The 18,118-nt window shown below is 38.3% G+C and overlaps 2 protein-coding genes across 4 annotated transcripts in view; one reads left to right on the top strand and one right to left on the bottom strand.

The window, feature by feature from the left end:
• The first annotated feature begins 35 nt into the window (after positions 1 to 35).
• On the top strand, positions 36 to 6,986 carry fam98a (family with sequence similarity 98 member A). The gene is made up of 8 exons (XM_051132673.1): positions 36 to 234; positions 1,005 to 1,153; positions 1,270 to 1,404; positions 1,757 to 1,941; positions 4,856 to 4,936; positions 5,028 to 5,144; positions 5,274 to 5,441; positions 6,160 to 6,986. Exons 1-8 carry the CDS (start codon positions 194 to 196, stop codon positions 6,847 to 6,849), a joined length of 1,566 nt encoding a protein of 521 aa, XP_050988630.1. The 5' UTR covers positions 36 to 193; the 3' UTR covers positions 6,850 to 6,986.
• Positions 6,987 to 7,919: 933 nt separating this feature from the next.
• The window catches only part of rasgrp3 (RAS guanyl releasing protein 3 (calcium and DAG-regulated)), a 44,682-nt gene continuing 34,483 nt past the window's right edge, over positions 7,920 to 18,118 (bottom strand). For all 3 annotated transcript variants that reach the window (XM_051132671.1, XM_051132672.1, XM_051132670.1), the window contains 4 exons: positions 17,000 to 17,036; positions 16,582 to 16,731; positions 15,569 to 15,954; positions 7,920 to 12,050 (listed from right to left, as the gene is read on the bottom strand). In XM_051132671.1, coding sequence (XP_050988628.1) covers positions 12,042 to 12,050; positions 15,569 to 15,954; positions 16,582 to 16,731; positions 17,000 to 17,036 — 582 coding nt within the window. In that variant the 3' untranslated portion in view covers positions 7,920 to 12,041. The remainder of the gene's footprint in view (positions 12,051 to 15,568; positions 15,955 to 16,581; positions 16,732 to 16,999; positions 17,037 to 18,118) is intronic.

Raw genomic sequence — 18,118 nt, 5'->3', positions numbered from 1 at the left:
TTTTGCAATTTAATGAATAATTATTTGAAATATATTGTTGTTTATTTTCTTCGAGATAATTTGTGAAGCCAAAAAGGAACGCAAGAACTGATAAAATGTATCCGGCATGTTTCTGGTCGCCTACAGGAGCTGTAAGGACCCCATTATGCCAACCCAGCATTGCAGTCTCGGCTGCTAGAGGGAGTAATTTACAATGGAGTTTACTGATATTCTTGATTCTTTAGAGGACCTGGGGTAGGTGAATCAAACCTCTCGTTGTTATATATTTTTGCTTCATCAGCCGTTTTGTTTTTTTCGGTTTAACGGCAAAAATTAGAGCTTGTGCTCGCATGTCCCGGCACGCCGGTGTTCTGCATGATCTGAGACACAGAACCGCTTTCCATATTTTGAACTGCTGCTGATTGTATAAACTTTAAGCAATTCATTATTAATTTGAAATGTTTTTACTCCTCAACCGCCGTGAGCTGTTATCTGTCATATTATATTAGAGCTGGGGACACTGGCACATGTATTTGACAGCATGATTTGTATAATCAATGAAGTGATTGGGCCGTGCTGCGTCAGCAGTGCTCAAATATCTCAAATATCTCCCCTGCCATAAATAGCCTGAATCATCATAGCCTAAACGAACACACCTCTGCCACCACATTCCCAGCTCCCGATGTGTCGGACGAGTTTACAAGATCATTAAGTCCATAGATTGTTCTAGAATCAGTGAAGAACTGGTGGGTCGTGTAAGAATAAAAGCCTTTAAATATAATAGGTAAGTTATGGTAATGCTGTTTGAGGATCAGAACTAATTGTAGTATAATGCCTTGTTTACTTAATTTTTTGCAAGATGTACCAGAGGTAAGCATGTTTAGAAATTGCACTGTTGCAACATCATTGGGTCACTTCACATTCTCCTATATAGCAGGGAGAGTGCAGAATGACCCAGGATCATCTCGAAATGCAAATATAAGCAAATAAACTGCTCAGAAAAGTGTGTATGTGTGTGTTTGCAGATACCAGGGTCCACTCCTAGAGGACGGAGCTCTTGAGGCGGCTGTGACTGGTGGTGCTGCATCTCCAGAGTTCACTAAACTGTGTGCCTGGCTTGTGTCTGAGCTGAAGCTCTACTGCAAACTAGAGGAGAATGTGCAGGCGACCAACTGTGAGTGTGATCCTGTATACACAATATAATCTACGAGAACCATAGAAGTGTCCGTCAGAAGGTGAATTCTGGGTTTTGTTTTTTTTTGTTTTTTTTTTTGGGTGTGGCTTGTGCAGGTCCGAGCGAGGCTGAAGGGTTTCAGCTGGAGATGAGTGGCCTTTTATCTGAGCTGTGCTGTCCATATCCTGCTCTCATCACTGGAGAGGTCACCAAACGTCTCCTGAATGCAAACAACTGCCTGTTACTGCTAAGTATGTAAACAAAACCATTTTCTCACTGCTGTAAATCTTGAAGCGTTTTAAAATGGAGCTGTTGGTGAATTTCGTTACTTGAAAAAAAGTTTACTGAAATAAATAAAAATATTAAATTAAACTTTTTCAGTTAGTTGGCAAATCAGCACTTGATTTACTAAAAAAAAAAAAAAGAACATCAAAATGAGATGAACTATAATACACGGAAAAACAACAAAAAATTACTACAATAAATGACTATAAAATGGAAAAAATAATTTTTAAACTATTATAGTATCTCAGTAGTACTAAAGTAACATAGGGTCAAAATCCTTTAACATCATACATATTTTTCATACTACCATTCTTCCAGGCTTCTTAATCTCCGAGCTTGAGTCATCTAGGATGATTCTGGTAAACCGGCCCCAGACAAAGGTGCAGGAGACGGGCGGCAGTAAAGTCTTCATGGAGCTGAAGGGCATCTGTATGGCTCTGGGCATGTCCAAACCTCCTGCCAACATCACCATGTTCCAGTTCTTCAGTGGTATTGAGAAAAAGGTGAGGTTTATTAGCAGGCAATTTATATTAATATATATTAAATGTGTGCACACACATTAGGTCACTAATGGATTTGTCCAGAAAACCTGTTATTTTAGTATTATTTATATACTATATTAGTTTGCAATTCAAATGTTTTAGGGTTCATTTTATGTCATTTTTGTCATTTTGTTTAGGTTTTTAAAAATATGATTTAGCTTTATTTTTAAATTTAGTACATCATATAAACTTCAGTTAGTAAGAAACCATGATTTTTGTTTGCTTTTCAGTTTTTCACATAATATTTATTTTATTTCATTTCAGCTTTCTTTAATTTAATGACAGCATTTTAATCGTTTTAGTGTTAGTTAAAAATAGTTAAAAACTGTATTTATATATATACAGTGGGTACAGAAAGTATTCAGACCCCCTTAAATTTTTCACTCTTTGTTATATTGCAGCCATTTGCTAAAATCATTTAAGTTCATTTTTTTTCCTCATGAATGTACACACAGCACCCCATATTGACAGAAAAACACAGAATTGTTGACATTTTTGCAGATTTATTAAAAAAGAAAAACTGAAATATCGCATGGTCCTAAGTATTCAGACCCTTTGCTGTGACACTCATATATTTAACTCAGGTACTGTCCATTTCTTCTGATCATCCTTGAGATGGTTCTACACCTTCATTTGAGTCCAACTGTGTTTGATTATACTGACTGGACTTGATTAGGAAAGCCACACACCTGTCTATATAAGACCTTACAGCTCACAGTGCATGTCAGAGCAAATGAGAATCATGAGGTCAAAGGAACTGCCTGAAGAGCTCAGAGACAGAATTGTGGCAAGGCACAGATCTGGCCAAGGTTACAAAAAATTTCTGCTGCACTTAAGGTTCCTAAGAGCACAGTGGCCTCCATAATCCTTAAATGGAAGACGTTTGGGACGACCAGAACCCTTCCTAGAGCTGGCCGTCCGGCCAAACTGAGCTATCGGGGCAGAAGAGCCTTGGTGAGAGAGGTAAAGAAGAACCCAAAGATCACTGTGGCTGAGCTCTAGAGATGTAGTCGGGAGATGGGAGAAAGTTGTAGAAAGTCAACCATCACTGCAGCCCTCCACCAGTCGGGGCTTTATGGCAGAGTGGCCCGATGGAAGCCTCTCCACATGGAGTTTGCTAAAAAAACACCCGAAGGACTCCAAGATGGTGAGAAATAAGATTCTCTGGTTTGATGAGACCAAGATAGAGCTTTTTGGCCTTAATTCTAAGCGGTATGTGTGGAGAAAACCAGGCACTGCTCATCACCTGTCCAATACAGTCCCAACAGTGAAGCATGGTGGTGGCAGCATCATGCTGTGGGGGTGTTTTTCAGCTGCAGGGACAGAACAACTGGTTGCAATCGAGGGAAAGATGAATGCGGCCAAGTACAGGGATATCCTGGACTAAAACCTTCTCCAGAGTGCTCAGGACCTCAGACTGGGCCGAAGGTTTACCTTCCAACAAGACAATGAACCTAAGCACACAGCTAAAATAACGAAGGAGTGGCTTCACAACAACTCCGTGACTGTTCTTGAATGGCCCAGCCAGAGCCCTGACTTAAACCCAATTGAGCATCTCTGGAGAGACCTAAAAATGGCTGTCCACCAACGTTTACCATCCAACCTGACAGAACTGGAGAGGATCTGCAAGGAGGAATGGCAGAGGATCCCCAAATCCAGGTGTGAAAAACTTGTTGCATCTTTCTCAAAAAGACTCATGGCTGTATTAGATCAAAAGGGTGCCTCTACTAAATATTGAGCAAAGGTTCTGAATACTTAGGACCATGTGATATTTCAGTTTTTCTTTTTTAATAAATTTGCAAAAATGTCAACAATTCTGTGTTTTTCTGTCAATATGGGGTGCTGTGTGTACATTAATGAGGAAAAAAAATGAACTTAAATGAGTTTAGCAAATGGCTGCAATATAACAAAAAGTGAAACATTTAAGGGGGTCTGAATACTTTCCGTACCCACTGTGTGTGTGTGTATATATATATATATATATATATATATATATATAATATATATATATTATATATATATATATATATATATATATATATATATATATATATATATTACACACACACACACACACACACACACACACACACACATGTGTGTGTGTATATATATATATATATATATATATATATATGTAATGCATAGCACACACAAAAAAAGCTTGCCACAGTACACCGGCAGATATAATAATTATGAATGTGTCAGAATAAAACAGCTAGGAGACCGCATTAACGTTTTAATAATTTATTGATAAAGTAGTGCTTTCTCCGTTTTCGGATTAAGAGATAAAGTCGGCAACACTGACTCGTCATCTCTGCAGTAGTGATGCACCTGTATGCGTGTTTCATACGGATTACGTAATCTTAGAATATTTTTCTTCTATTAGACATTTTACTCTTTTTTTTTTTTTTTTTCATGACTGTAGGCAAGGCGAGTATACACTTTCGAAGTTACACTTTTAAAGAGTTTTGAAGTTTCGCGCTCAGGATCACAGAGACCGAGACAGCAGAAAGCGCATCCTGTTTGCTTTCATTATTTTACAAAAGCACAACGTTTTGTTGTTATTGTTGGTGCACACAAATAAACAGAGAATTTTTATGTTTGAAAGATGTGTTACTCTTATCTGTATGACCAAAAGTTGAGTATTTTAAGAGCGAGTGTACTGGCAATCATACATATATAATTTATGATCATATTTAGAGATCATTTTAATTATTCCATTTAAAATCCAGATTAATCTAACATTAGAATTATACACCTGTTGTGAAGCTGCATAAAACTCTTTTCTGCTCATATAAGACCGAATGTACATGTTTATTGGTGAATAAGAGTAATTGTTTGTATGTTCTAATCAAATGCAATTTTCCTACAGCTAAAGGAGGCTTTGTCCAAGGTCCCTCCGTCTCATATAGGAGAACCTCTAATGAAGAAACCATTGGGCCCTGTACACTGGGTAAAAGCACTAAACCACCAATTGTAAATTTGCACATTAAGTTAAATTGCACATTTTAATTTGAAGTATTTATCTTTTTTTTCACTTACAGGAGAAAATTGAAGCAATAAACCAAGCACTTGTGAATGAGTATGAAGTCAGAAGGAAGATGTTGCTGAAACGACTTGATGTGACGGTGCAGTCCTTTGGCTGGTCAGAAAGAGCAAAGGTACAAGAATCTCTCTTTTAGTTTACGTATAACACAAAACAAGAAGTTTACACTGATTAAACTAATAGAATGACCAAAAATATGATGTGAATTGAATTTAAAATCACTTTGCTTTGTAATTCTATACAGACACATTCTGATAAACTTTCAAAAGTGTACCAACCTCTCCGAGTGGCGCTGGCTGCTAAAACCAGAGTGTCTGTGGCTCACCTGTTTGCTGCTAGAGAAGATTTATCAAAGATCTTGAGAACCAGCAGTGGTCACATCAGGGAGAAAACAGCCTGTGCCATTAACAAGGTGGGTTAGTTTTGAATGTACTTTCACTTTTCTTTATAATTTTAGCTGAACTGTTTCAGAAGTTAGGGGTTGGTAAGATTTTCAAATGCTTTCGAGGGAAGTCTTTTATGCTTGCTAAGGCTGCATTTATTTAATCAAAAATACAGTACAAACAGTAATATTGTGAAATATTAGTACAATTTAACCCTACAATATAACTGTTTTATATATTAATATATTTTGAAATGTAATTTCCCAAAGCCACATGATACTTCATAAGTCTTGTTACTACATAAGTCTTTACTGTCACATTTAATCAATTTAAAGGGATGGTTCATCCAGAAATGAAAATTCTGTCAATACACATGCCGTTCTAAACCCGTAACACAAATTAAGATATGTTTGATGAAATCTGAGACCATGCGTCATGGTAATCTCGTGAACACGCATTGAAGACACGGAAGAGAAGAAAAGGTAGTTATTTTTTGTTTTCCTTACTACCTTTCTGGGCCTTGAATGTGGTAGTACCGTTGGTGTCTATATTGGGTCAGAAAGCTCTCAGATATCAAAAATATCTTAATTTGTGTTCTGAAGATGAACAAAGGTCTTACGGGTTTGGCATGAGGGTGAGTAATTAATGACAGAATTTTCATTTTTGGGTGAACTATTCCTTTAATGCATCCTTACTGAATAAAAATATTAAGGCTAAGTGGAAATGTATAATTCTTGTGTTCATTAGGTCTTGATGGGTCGTGTTCCTGATCGAGGAGGGAGACCCAATGAGATCGAAGCTCCACCTCCAGAGATGCCCACATGGCAGAAACGACAAGATGGTCCACAAGGGGGCGGTGGAGGACAATACTACTCCGGTGGCGGAGGAGGAAGAGGTGGTGGACGAGGTGGCTACGACCAGCAGCAGGGTGGCCGTGGGGGTCATGAGAGAGGAGGTGGTGGTAGAGGTGGGAGAGGAGACCACCGTGGAGGTAAACCACAAGGAAACTGGCAGGACGGCTCTGGCGGAGGTGGATACCAGGGTCACTACCAGGATGGTGGATATCGAGGAGGATATGGCGGCGGAGGAGGAGGCGGTGGCTACCAAGGAGGCCAACAGGGATCGGGATACCAAGGAGGAGGCTACCAAGGAGGCCAGCAAGGACCGGGGTACCCAGGAGGAGGAGGATATCAGGGCGGAGGTGGGGGTTACCAGCACGAAGGCTACTATCAGGATGGTGGACGACACCAGGAGAGAGGAGGAAGAGGTGGACGTGGGGGTAGAGGAAGAGGAGGAGGAAGAGGGCAAGGAGGAGGATGGAGTGGAAGAGGAGGGCAGAATTTTAACCAAGGTGGGCAATTCGAGCAGTTCTTTCAGCAAGGTGGGCACCAGTATAACCAAGCCGGCTTTGGCCAGGGAAGACAGTTTACTAGCTGAAAAGAGACGATTACTGCGATCTACAGCTTCAAGGACGACCCACAATTCTCTGAGGGTAGGAGACAGAGAGAGACACAGGCCTCTGAATGAGCGGATAAGCATTACATCTCATCATTCCCATGGTGCCTCTGGAGTCTGCTTTACAGAGATCTCCCTGAATGAACAATGTGCTTTTGCATGTGTATGGTTGGTTTAAACGGTTCTACTTCAGCAGACCATTTAAACTACTTAGTTGGGTCGCCAAAAAAACTCATAGGATGAACTTTGGTGTGTTGCTGGGTTTGTTTTCTTCTTCCTTCCTAATTGATGATTGACATCGGTCCAGTCTACTGCCTGATCTCGCTGCCCCGACTCTGAATCTGACGAAGCCTTATACTAGGAAGTTATCAAACTTTTGTTATTCTAGTTTTATTTATGGAGCTGTTACTTTGAGTTCTCGATGTCCATCCTGTCATTTCAACGAGCAGCACTTGGAAATGTTTTTTTTTTTTTTTTCATCTCCCACAGTGAGATTTTGTTAACATGAATAAAGGTCAGCTGAGTTCTTGACGCTCACGTGTTAATGTTCATTTGCTGACTGTGTGGAAACCCTGAGATTGATTGACTGACGTGAGTGGGGAAAAAGTGTATACAGTTTACCTTTACAAGGTTTTTGAATGATTAAATGACCTATAAAGAAAAGAGCTCACTGTCTTGGTGAATTTTATTTACATTTTTTATCACAGAAAACTGATCAATTTCAAATAAAGATTCATTTTCTTCCATTATTATAGTGGCATTAAAATATCAGATGTTACATTGACAAAAACAACTACTAAATTAAATACAAGAATTGTACAGAAATTATACAGATCCCTATGATGCAGTGTGTTTGCAACATGCTTAGAAATACAGTAGCCACATGGGGGCGATAGACAGCAATTTATTTTAATATAACACCTGCAAAATGGCCTAAACACATTTCTAAACATTCAAAGTCACTTAATCACAGTTTTAAACCAGTCAGTAGGAAACATGAAACACAAAGTGTAATATTTTTTGTTTTAAAGCCAAAAAAAAGTTGTGAATAGTCTGCTTTCGGGTAGTGTGTTTATTGATGTTTTTTCATGAACAGCAAGTGAACTGTAACAGTGCAATGAAGGAATCATAGGATATTTCTACATATTCAATTACGCTCATTCTAGTTAAAGCTAAAGTTCAAATCTAAGTCCAGTTATTTTTTTATCCTCAAAAATACACTATAAATACATAATATAATACTTTTACAATGTCTTTTCCAGCTAAAGTCTCCAAATATTCCAGTCAAGATGGTAAAAGTCCCTTGATGTTTAATATTCAGTTGTATGGGTCAAGCTTATCTTCACTGGCAACCCTGAGATGCTAAAATGAACTGCTCGCTGCACACAACCTTATTTCAGCATTGGCAAAAACCTCATTTTTTTATAAAAAACTACATTTTTTTTTAATATATAGTGAAGTTTAGAAATTTAGTGAGGAAAAATAAGTGCAGCGAGAACCTTGGGAGTAAAGACGTCTGTATGTTTCACGTTCAAAATGTAGTAAGTGTACACCTTTTTCTCATGGCATCGACCAGAAACATGAGCAGAAACATTCATAAGACTATAATCAATACAGTAATGAAAAGGTTGATCATTTTACAGCAGTAATTATTGGCCATATCTTCCGGTGGCCCAGAAGTAGCAAGAGTCATCAGTTTTTCAATACACATCTCTTGATTTCGCAAAGCTTGTATTACATAACGGTGTTTGCACAAGAAATTGTGTTGATAAGGCTGCTGCTGCTCGTAAGTCAAATAATGTGCTTGAATGATCTTTAGCAATAATTCTCACTTATCAAGAAGTGAAAGACAACAGATGTACTAGAAATATCCCAAAGGAGGTTCTGATACTGTAAGGCTATGAAATTGTTAACTTTAAAGGGATAGTTATGCCAAAAATGAAAACTTAAAAAAGCAAATCATAGTAGCAAAAAATAATAGACCAAACAGTCTTGGTACCCACTGACATTCATTGTGTGGACTAAAAAAAAAAAGATTTGTCAAAATGTTGTTGGAAGGTGAATAAACGATGACAGAATCCTAATTTTTGGGTGAACTATCCCTTTCAGTAGTATGCTTTATACGCTGCATCAAATCAAAATTTAAATTAGCATGTGCCTTTAACACCTCTCTTCTGATATCTGACTGTTTGAATGCTAACTAGCACTACAGATACACATGCATCATATTAGACATAACAGATGAGAAGAGTCATTAGCACAGTTTTAGAATAATACTCTAATGACTATGGCAACAGATAAGCATTTTCAGCAGTACACATGAAGGCTTCAGATGACAGACATGTTTCTCAGCTGCTTCAGGATATCATTATTAGCAGCCACTGGTATTAATAACATTAATTCTGTAATCATTACTAATTCCTCCCATGTTGTTTCAAACCATATGACCTTTTTTTGAAGACTTCTTTTAAGCTGCTATCTACCATACAATGAAAGTGAATGGAAACCAAGTCGTAGGGCTGGGGGATAAGGCGATAAATGATAACGTCAATTATCGCGCTATAAGTCTGCGCTTTTCCCGCGGAATTGGGCTACTTTTACCGCGGAATCGGGCTACTTCAACACTGTTGCCTCGGGTTGAAGCGCCCCCAATAACGTGATTTTTACCAATTTTTTTTGTATTTTACCCCCCCGGAACACAATTTTTACTGGGGGACTCTCTCCAAAACGCGATTCGGCTAGTTTTAGGTAGCAATGGGGAAGATTTTGTTGTTAAAACTTGGCAACCCTGGTTGAGATCCAGTCAGTGTGAAGGGCTTGAATTCAGCAAAGAAAGCAAATGACTCGGTGATTTAAACTAGTTTAAAGATAGACGAAACATCGCTTCTAGCTATTTTTAACTGTACAAAACTGCTCGGTTTGCTGCTTGATTTCAAACTGGTGTGTCTAATGATATTATTTAGTATTATCCAAATTATGAGCACACTGGTTTGTAGCGCAAACAGTTTTACCGTTTACTGCACTTTGTTATTCTCCTGTTAGTGGCTAATGAACCAGAAGTCTTGCACTTTCACTGAAAACGGCTCATTTCTTCATTGAAAAATAAGGTGGATAGGATTTGTGTATTTATACTACATGTATTTAGACTACTGTTTTTTTCCCACACAAATACCATATAGTTACATTTTTACCATGGTATTGAGGCGCTATATGTGGTTTTAACCGTAGTCATGATCTAAACATGTGCTACTATGGAAAATCAAGTTAATTTTAATAAAACTTAAAATAATTACATTTCACCATATAAAAATGAGGTTATTACAATTTTTGCAGAGGTTACTGTTTTTGATAATGAACATAAAGTTACATTTGCATCCTAACTCAAGCTACTTCTACTGTCAACTCAATCTACTGTCAAATGTGCATTTCCAAGAGAGAAAAAAAGGGCAATATTATTAATATTGCAGACTGTGCTGAAGATATGCATCATGAAAGTCAGGGAACACAAACCTGTTCATGATTTGAAACAATATCACTCCTTAAAACATGCAGAAACTAAAAAAAAAAAAAAAATTCTATTAAGATATTTATTTTGTTAAGGAAAAACGGCTGGGAAAGTGTAAAGAATTCAGAACCATGACCATAAAGCGTAGCTTAAAACCACAATTAACAATCTGGTTTCTGTAGCTTTCTTTAACTTCTTTAAATCTGTCTTTAAACTTGAAAGAAATAAAGAGTTGAAATTTATTGTGATAATTATCGATATCGACTGATATAAAAAATATTAGCGTGATCATTTTTTTTTAATCCTTTCGCCCAGCCCTAGAACTAACGAGACCATAAGCTGACATGGTCACTATTCACTTTCACTGTATGAAAAAAGTGCAGACATTATGCTAAAAAATCCTTTTGTTTTCCACAATAAATACAAAAAATAAACTCATTTTAGATACAAAGAGGGTGAGTAAATACTGACAGAATGTTGTTGTTTTTTTGTTTTTTTTTGGGCAACTGTCTCTTTAAATCTGCATTTGTGGTGCCAGAAGAGCAACTAATCCTATAGGCTGAAAGACTCACTATAATCACTGTTTGTCTTAGTAGATCTATTGATCCACCTGTGTGGTTTCTGACCCCCTCTTTCTCTCTCTCTGTCACACACAGCATCTGCAAAACTGATTGTATGAGGCTCGTCTGAACCTGTTGGGCTCTAACTGAGCTGAGATGTCTGGGTGTCAAACTTATTTCAGAACATATGGCGCTGAAGGACGTGTGTGTTGCCTTGGCGACAGACTATCGATGGACTCATCTGCCGCTTAGCAACAGAGGCCATATAAACACCTGGTTGACGGCACACCTGTGTCGGCGGAACTGAAGTCTTTGAATTCATGTATATATGAAGATCATTTCAACCTTACATAGCTATCAATGTTGCTAAGCAGTGCTGATGTAATGATGCATAAGGTCAGAGGTTACTTCATGGACTTGTCTGCCGTTTCTCAAGCACAGGAGACACAACTGTGGTGCAAACCATTGGAGAAAAGAGCGTAGGTGGTTTTTTTTTATAATTATATTTGGGGTAAAGGGTTTTAAAACTCGACGTACCTTCCACTTCAGATCATAATGTGTTGCTGGGTAACACATAAATGAAGTTAGTGTTTTAATGTTCAATCATACACACATTCATCTTCATCTTTCCCTCCGTAACTTGTTCCAGTTCCACTTTCGACTTCAGACAACCTGAATATAACCTTCACATCCACTGTGTCCTTTCTGAGTAGTGTTTTTTGGAGAATGCAATTCAGAGCGTGCGTCGAAAACACGTCAACGGCATACCTTAAATACTCTTGCTCGCGCATCTATTATCACGCTGATGTATCCGTCACATCAGCTTCCAGTGATTCTCAGTTAGGTTTCCAACCTGTCTGTTACAGGACAGCACATCGCAGTCACTCCCTGTTTAGTCCGAGACCTTTCCATTGATGCAGCCCTTCCCCCAGTTCACTCAGCGGGTTGCCTGCCGCCCCTCTTTTACAGTGGCTGTAGAAATAGTAGCCCTATTCCTGATCCACTGGAGGCATGAGGCACCCCAGCACGCCCCCTAAAGCGGACAGCCCTCTGGGCCGAGGTCCTGACAGGCTCCAGGGTGTCCTGCATGGGCCCACAGAGCAGTCAAGTCAGCTGATCTGAAAACACACAGTGGAGGATCATGAGGACAGATGACTTATTTGTTTAGGGGAAATAATTAGTGCTGCTTGCTCAGGACAGTTTCGGTATGGATTTGGGATTTTTGAGGAAAGTCAGCGGATAGTAGGGATGGGTGGTTTTATTGCACAGTTTATCATGTTTTTTCTCTGATTGTGCCTTTATAAAAGTCAGAATGCACTGAACAGTTGCAGAGCCACTGCATTTTAATCACAGTCCAAACAACATACTACATATAGTATGAGCAATTTTTTAAAGTAAATTATAATTTTAAAAATTAAAGCAAAACAGAATTATCTGACCTTAGCTTTGTGAATTCAGCCACATAAAACACAAAACTAAATCAGCAGATGGGCTGAAATAAAACACAATTTAACACTCTGACAACAGGTGGCGCTTATGGAACAGCAGCGATAGAACGTTTCCTTGGTTACTGCTGTAAACAAAGCAGCGCTGAGCTTTTAAATACTACATTAATATGCATTACATGGAAGATGAAAAGAAAACACCATCTAAACTTTTCTTAAGACAGTCAGTTCCCCTCAGAAATAAATTCATATACACCCCCACCCCCAATTTAGTATTTAGGATTTTCTTCCAATATTTTGCACATGGTAAAGTGAGTTTGCTCTGGCTGCTAGAGTCTTCAGCATCTTTGGCTTCTGTTAACAGCTGTTTACAGTTGGTTTATTTGCCCAGTTAAAGGGGTCATCGGATGCTCATTTTCCACAAGCTGATATGATTCTTTAGGGTCTTAAAGCAAAAATCATCCTGTTCTGGTCGAGGCTGCTTTAAATGTTAATGAGCTCTGCTCACCCCGCCCCTCTCTTCTCTCCGTGGAGTGACGAGCCTGTTTACTTTAGCTGGATTTAGCCGTGTTTAACCGCCAAACTTGCTAACTACCACGTTATTAGGAAAGGTGATTGCAGAGATTAATTAAAAAAGAACCCTTATACACACTTCTGCTGTAAGTGAAGCTGGATCACAAATGATTTGCGCGAACATAGATGCATTTATGTAGATCGGGAGGTGCATTCCATTCACAAACAAACGTAATCCACTGCATCTTCAGCGGCTCAGATGACGGGAGTAAATGACGACCACTATGTTCATTATTACATCCAGCAACACAACACCTCAATCGTTCAATCGGAGGTATTCTTGTCTAACTTACATCCCTGCTCCGGCATCAAAACAATGGAGGTTGGACTATGACAGCTGATCTGAGGTAAGACACTCATGTCAATCAACTATCGTGGGAGCGGCCTGAGAATGGCTCGATTTGAAAAAGGGGATATTATTTTTACAGATTAATTAAAAACCACTGCATGGATTTTTATCATTATAGGGTAGATTTATACATACACTGCCAACGCACATTAATGTTCAAACAACATGAAAAAGTAAACTTTGCATCCGATGACCCCTTTAAAGAATTAGTTGTTTGTTATTAATAGTTTTCCAACCATTAGTCTGAAGTGAATGCAGTTAACAGGAATATCCTCTCAACTCATGACGGTGTTTATGTTGCTTAGCCACTTGTAGCAGCATGGCATTTTTTTTAAAATTCATACCGCCTACATAATTCAAACCGGTTTACTTGTTTGAACCGGTATATGGCCCAGCACTAGCAGATAGCAATATGCTAAAACCATATGCAACCATATGGCGACACCCTGGCAACTACTCAAAGCTATCACACTTTCTAAAGAAAAAGAAAAAACAACTAAATAAATAATTTGAATTACGGAGTGTTCCTTCAACTGTGAGAACTTTTGCCATAGTGGATCACCAGAAAATAAACTTCCTTATTTTCTTGTTTTATATTGTATATTGTCTGGTAAATATATCCATCAGTCAGTGTTGCCAAGTCTGCAGTTTTCCTGTGGAATTGAGCTACTTTAACGCTGTTGCCGCGGGTTGTTTTTCATGTCCGCAGGTTGAAGCGACCCCAAAAACATGATATTTGTCCCCTGGAATGCAAATTTTACCAGGGGGACCCTGCCAAAATATGTGTATTTTACCCCGACAAATCTCCCTCGAAACAGGATTGGGCTAGTTTTGAGTTTTTAGTTTTGAGTAGTTTTTATTCAGCAAGGATGCATGAAATTGATCCAACATAAGAGAGTAAAGATATTAATAATATTGCAAAAGAGTTCTGTTTCTGAATTGACGCTGTTCTTTTGTAATTCAATTCATCAAACTACCCTGAAAAATATTAAACAGCACAACTTTGATAACAAACAGCACTGATAAAAATTCAGCTTTGTCGTAATAGGAATAAAATACATTTTAAAATATATTAAAAAAAGAAATAACTTATTTTAAATGTAATTTTTTTTTTTTTTTTTTTTTTTTTTTTACAATATTACTGTTTTTACTGTAGTGTAATGCAGCATAATTACTTAACATAAAACTTATCCGAAACTTGTGAATGGTAGTGTAAATTTTTTGTTGTTTTCATTTTTTTCCCTGCAAGAAATCTACATCTGGGAAAATAAAAATGTATAAATATAATTATTACTATAATTATTATTATAAAATAGTGTGATTGTAGTATTGTGGTAATAACACTTTACAATAAGGTGTCATTTGTTAACATTAGTTAATGTATTAACTAAACTAACAAACAATAAACAATACATTTATTACACTATTAATCTTTGTTAGTGTTAATGAATAAAAATGCAGTTGTTCATTGTTTTGTTCATGTTAGTTCACAGTGCATTAACTAATGGTAACAAACACAACTTGCGATTTTAATAATGCATTAGTACATGCTGCAATTAACATTAACTAACATTAGTAAAAGCTGTAGAAGTATTGTTCATTCTTTGTTCATGTTAACTAATGCAGTTAACTAATGTTAATTAATGAACCTTATTGCAAAGAGTTACCATTGTGGTTTTATATTTCAACCTAAAACTTAACCATGCATATTCACAAGCTCCTCACCTAAAAAATTAATTTTGCATTGTAATGCTGACAGGTGCACCCACAGTTTAATCCCTGTGTGTCAAGTGACCCTGCCTTTTTAAAACCTGTTCTACAAATAACACAGAGATCTGAATTTAACAAACACGGCAACACAATCCTGGTCAGACATATGCTTTGCATTTTAACCCAAAACAAACTGTCTGCCAGGTCCTAAAATAACAGCCTAGAGCCTTACTCAGGTTAGTGCTACTCCATATTTAGGCCCATCAGCGTGAGTGCTGTGGCGCTCTCGGCTCTGCGGCCTCTGATGAAGATTATCTCTAGAGTGACTAGAGAAGAGGCCAGACCGTGGAACCTTGGCGTTTCCATGGCTACGGAGGAGCAAAGTTTCATAAAAAGATGTTTCAGGGCCTTGAGAGAGATGCAGGAATTAAAAGACGGTAAAACAAGAAGGCGGTTTGTGGGATGCACAAGGTCTTCCTGCACCAAACAAATTTGGGGACAACACGCCGCAGATTTAAAAACAGTCACAGGATCATTTCAAATGAGATGCTTTTCGTACCTCAGAGGTCCTGGTTTTGTTCAGATGTTGTTCTGCGAGTCCATTCTGCTGTGACTCTTCGCCATGCTCCTGTGAGTTCCTGCTGTTCCTCGTCGCTGCCGAATTCTGTGTGTCATTCTCCCATCGAGCAAAGCCTTTGCTCTTGGAAGGTTTGCGGTGTGGCCTGTACCTCATTTTGGGGAAGGTGTGCGACCCGCTGTCTGCGACGGCCACCCAGCCGTTTTCAGGCCACAGGGGTTCTGTCTGTGTGGCCTGACTGGTGGTGGCTCTCTGTAGCCGCACTGAGATGCGCTGGGCTGAACCGGTCATCAGGGTGATGGACTTTCCTTCCAGGTCAGATCCTGATGACGGCGACATGGCAGGGAACGTAAACACCTCATCGTCATCTGTGCAAAAACAAGACAAGAGAATGTTAGCAAAGGGAATACTTCTTCAATATTTTATTATGAGAAATGCCAAACAAAATTTGGTTCTCACAAGACTAGCATATTCTTACTGGAGTTTACGCTACACCTATGTCATCTGTTGGAACTCACAATTAGCAGAAGTTAGAGATTATGATGTATTATGTTTCAAATGGAAATGTTTCTTACACAAACGCTTCGAATTCACTTCAGAAGGCCTTTAATAACCACCTGCAGCCAGGTGGAGTACTTTTTATGATGGATGGATACACTTTATTGGACTTCAAAATCTCAACACCCATTCACTTCCATTATAAAGTTTGGAAGAGCCAGGACATTTTTCAGTGTAACTCCGATTGTATTCATCTGACAGAAGAATGTCATATACACCTAGGATGGCTTTATGGTAAGTAAATCATAATTCATCATTTTAATTTGTAATAATTTGTAACATAATTCGTAATCGTAATTTTAATTTTTGGGTGAACTATCCCTTTAAGTGTATGTTTGTCTTTGCCTGAGAGAGAGAGATTACACTTATCTATGCATTTCACCCTGTTTTACTCTTAGATAAGCAGATGTTAATGTACTGTACAGGTGTGTTTTCACCTTTACAGGTGGGCAGGTTGGGGCTGCTGGGTAAAGAGCTGTGTGTAAGCACTCCAGGAGACACATTGCCCAGTGATGTGGATCGAGGGAGACGTCGACACGCCAAAACCAGCAGCTCGCGACACTGTTTATGGCAGTTCACACCACAGTCTGAAAACGAACAACAGAAAATGTGCTTTTAACTGGATATATAAAAGTTTAAAAAAACGTATTCATCATTAACAAAATATATTCTGCACACAAGCATGTGACCGATTTCTATTCTTTTTAAAATGTGATAAACAGGATATCCAACAAACGACTAATATCAACTAAATAAATGTGAAAAAAATAAACCTTTTTTTTTTTTTTTACAAGATTAGCACCTTCTTCAAGCATCAACATCTTTTGTGATTTGCTCTATTTATTTATTTCCTACCTTTGCACTTGTATCCTTGTTTAATAATTCCCCAGAGCTGAAAACATGGACAGCGGGGTGAAGAGGAAGGGCATGAGAGAACAAAATGGAGAGAGAGAAGCATGTAAGTAAATATGAATTGGGAGCAGAAGCAGCAGGTTCATGATGTTTGAGTTTATGGTTTTCTGTACACAGACCCATGAGTAATAAACAGGATACTTCCACACGTTGCACCCTTCCTGTGCAGTTCAGTTTGACAAGGTGGATCTGTGTGTGTGTGTGCATGTCTGAAAGTCTGTTTAAAAGAATGTGTGTGTTAACTCAGCGGATTCCTGTCTAACCATCTGTGTAAATACAGAACAATTTGAGCAGCAGTGACTATGACTAAACACTCACTGTAGTGTATACTCTCACTCTATAGTTCATCAGCCCAGAATATTCAGTTCAATGGCAACAGGAAATCTGTTGGATTTACTAGGAAAGACATCATTTTGTACATAAATTCTGTCTAGAGCCATAGATTATTTTTATACAATGACCCCCAAATCGCATTGAATCGCATTTCATTATACTATATATATAGGGATTGTTTTCTGTTGCGCACTATATTTAAAATAAAATACAATAAAATAAATCCAAAAACATGTATAACCACTGTATCTCGTTGAAAAGTTTGGGGTCGGTAATAATTAGGGGTTCAAGTGTGTAGCACTAAAACCCTATTGTAATTTTTAGAATGGCCAAGAATCAGCAATCTCCATGTAAAACTGATTGTGCAGACCAAACCATAAGTCGTAGAGACTTGAAACTTGGAGGGATGGTAGCACTCACACCGCCGACAATGTCACCAATGCTCGCCCCAACTGACCTGAAAAGTACAAAATTGCTCACAAGTCCTAAACCATCAGTTGCAGGCTCCAGTGTCTTATGTCGCTGGAATCCTTGGCTCACGCCAGATAAAACGCATGCATTGTATTCGATTGTGAAATTTTCAGATATTTTGGATTTTTTGAAAAACCTTCTTTTGCTATGTAGTCCTAGGTTTTTTGCCCAATCAGAACCAAACCAGTGCAGGAAGATTCTCTGGAGAGTAAATATCAATAATTATCAAAAAAGTTGTACTTTCAACTCACCGTCGCA

The sequence above is a fragment of the Labeo rohita genome, chromosome 17 (genome assembly GCF_022985175.1).
Source record: "Labeo rohita strain BAU-BD-2019 chromosome 17, IGBB_LRoh.1.0, whole genome shotgun sequence".
NCBI lineage: Eukaryota > Metazoa > Chordata > Actinopteri > Cypriniformes > Cyprinidae > Labeo > Labeo rohita.
Note: the sequence above shows the minus strand (reverse complement) of the source record. Positions and strands in the feature narration are given on the sequence as shown.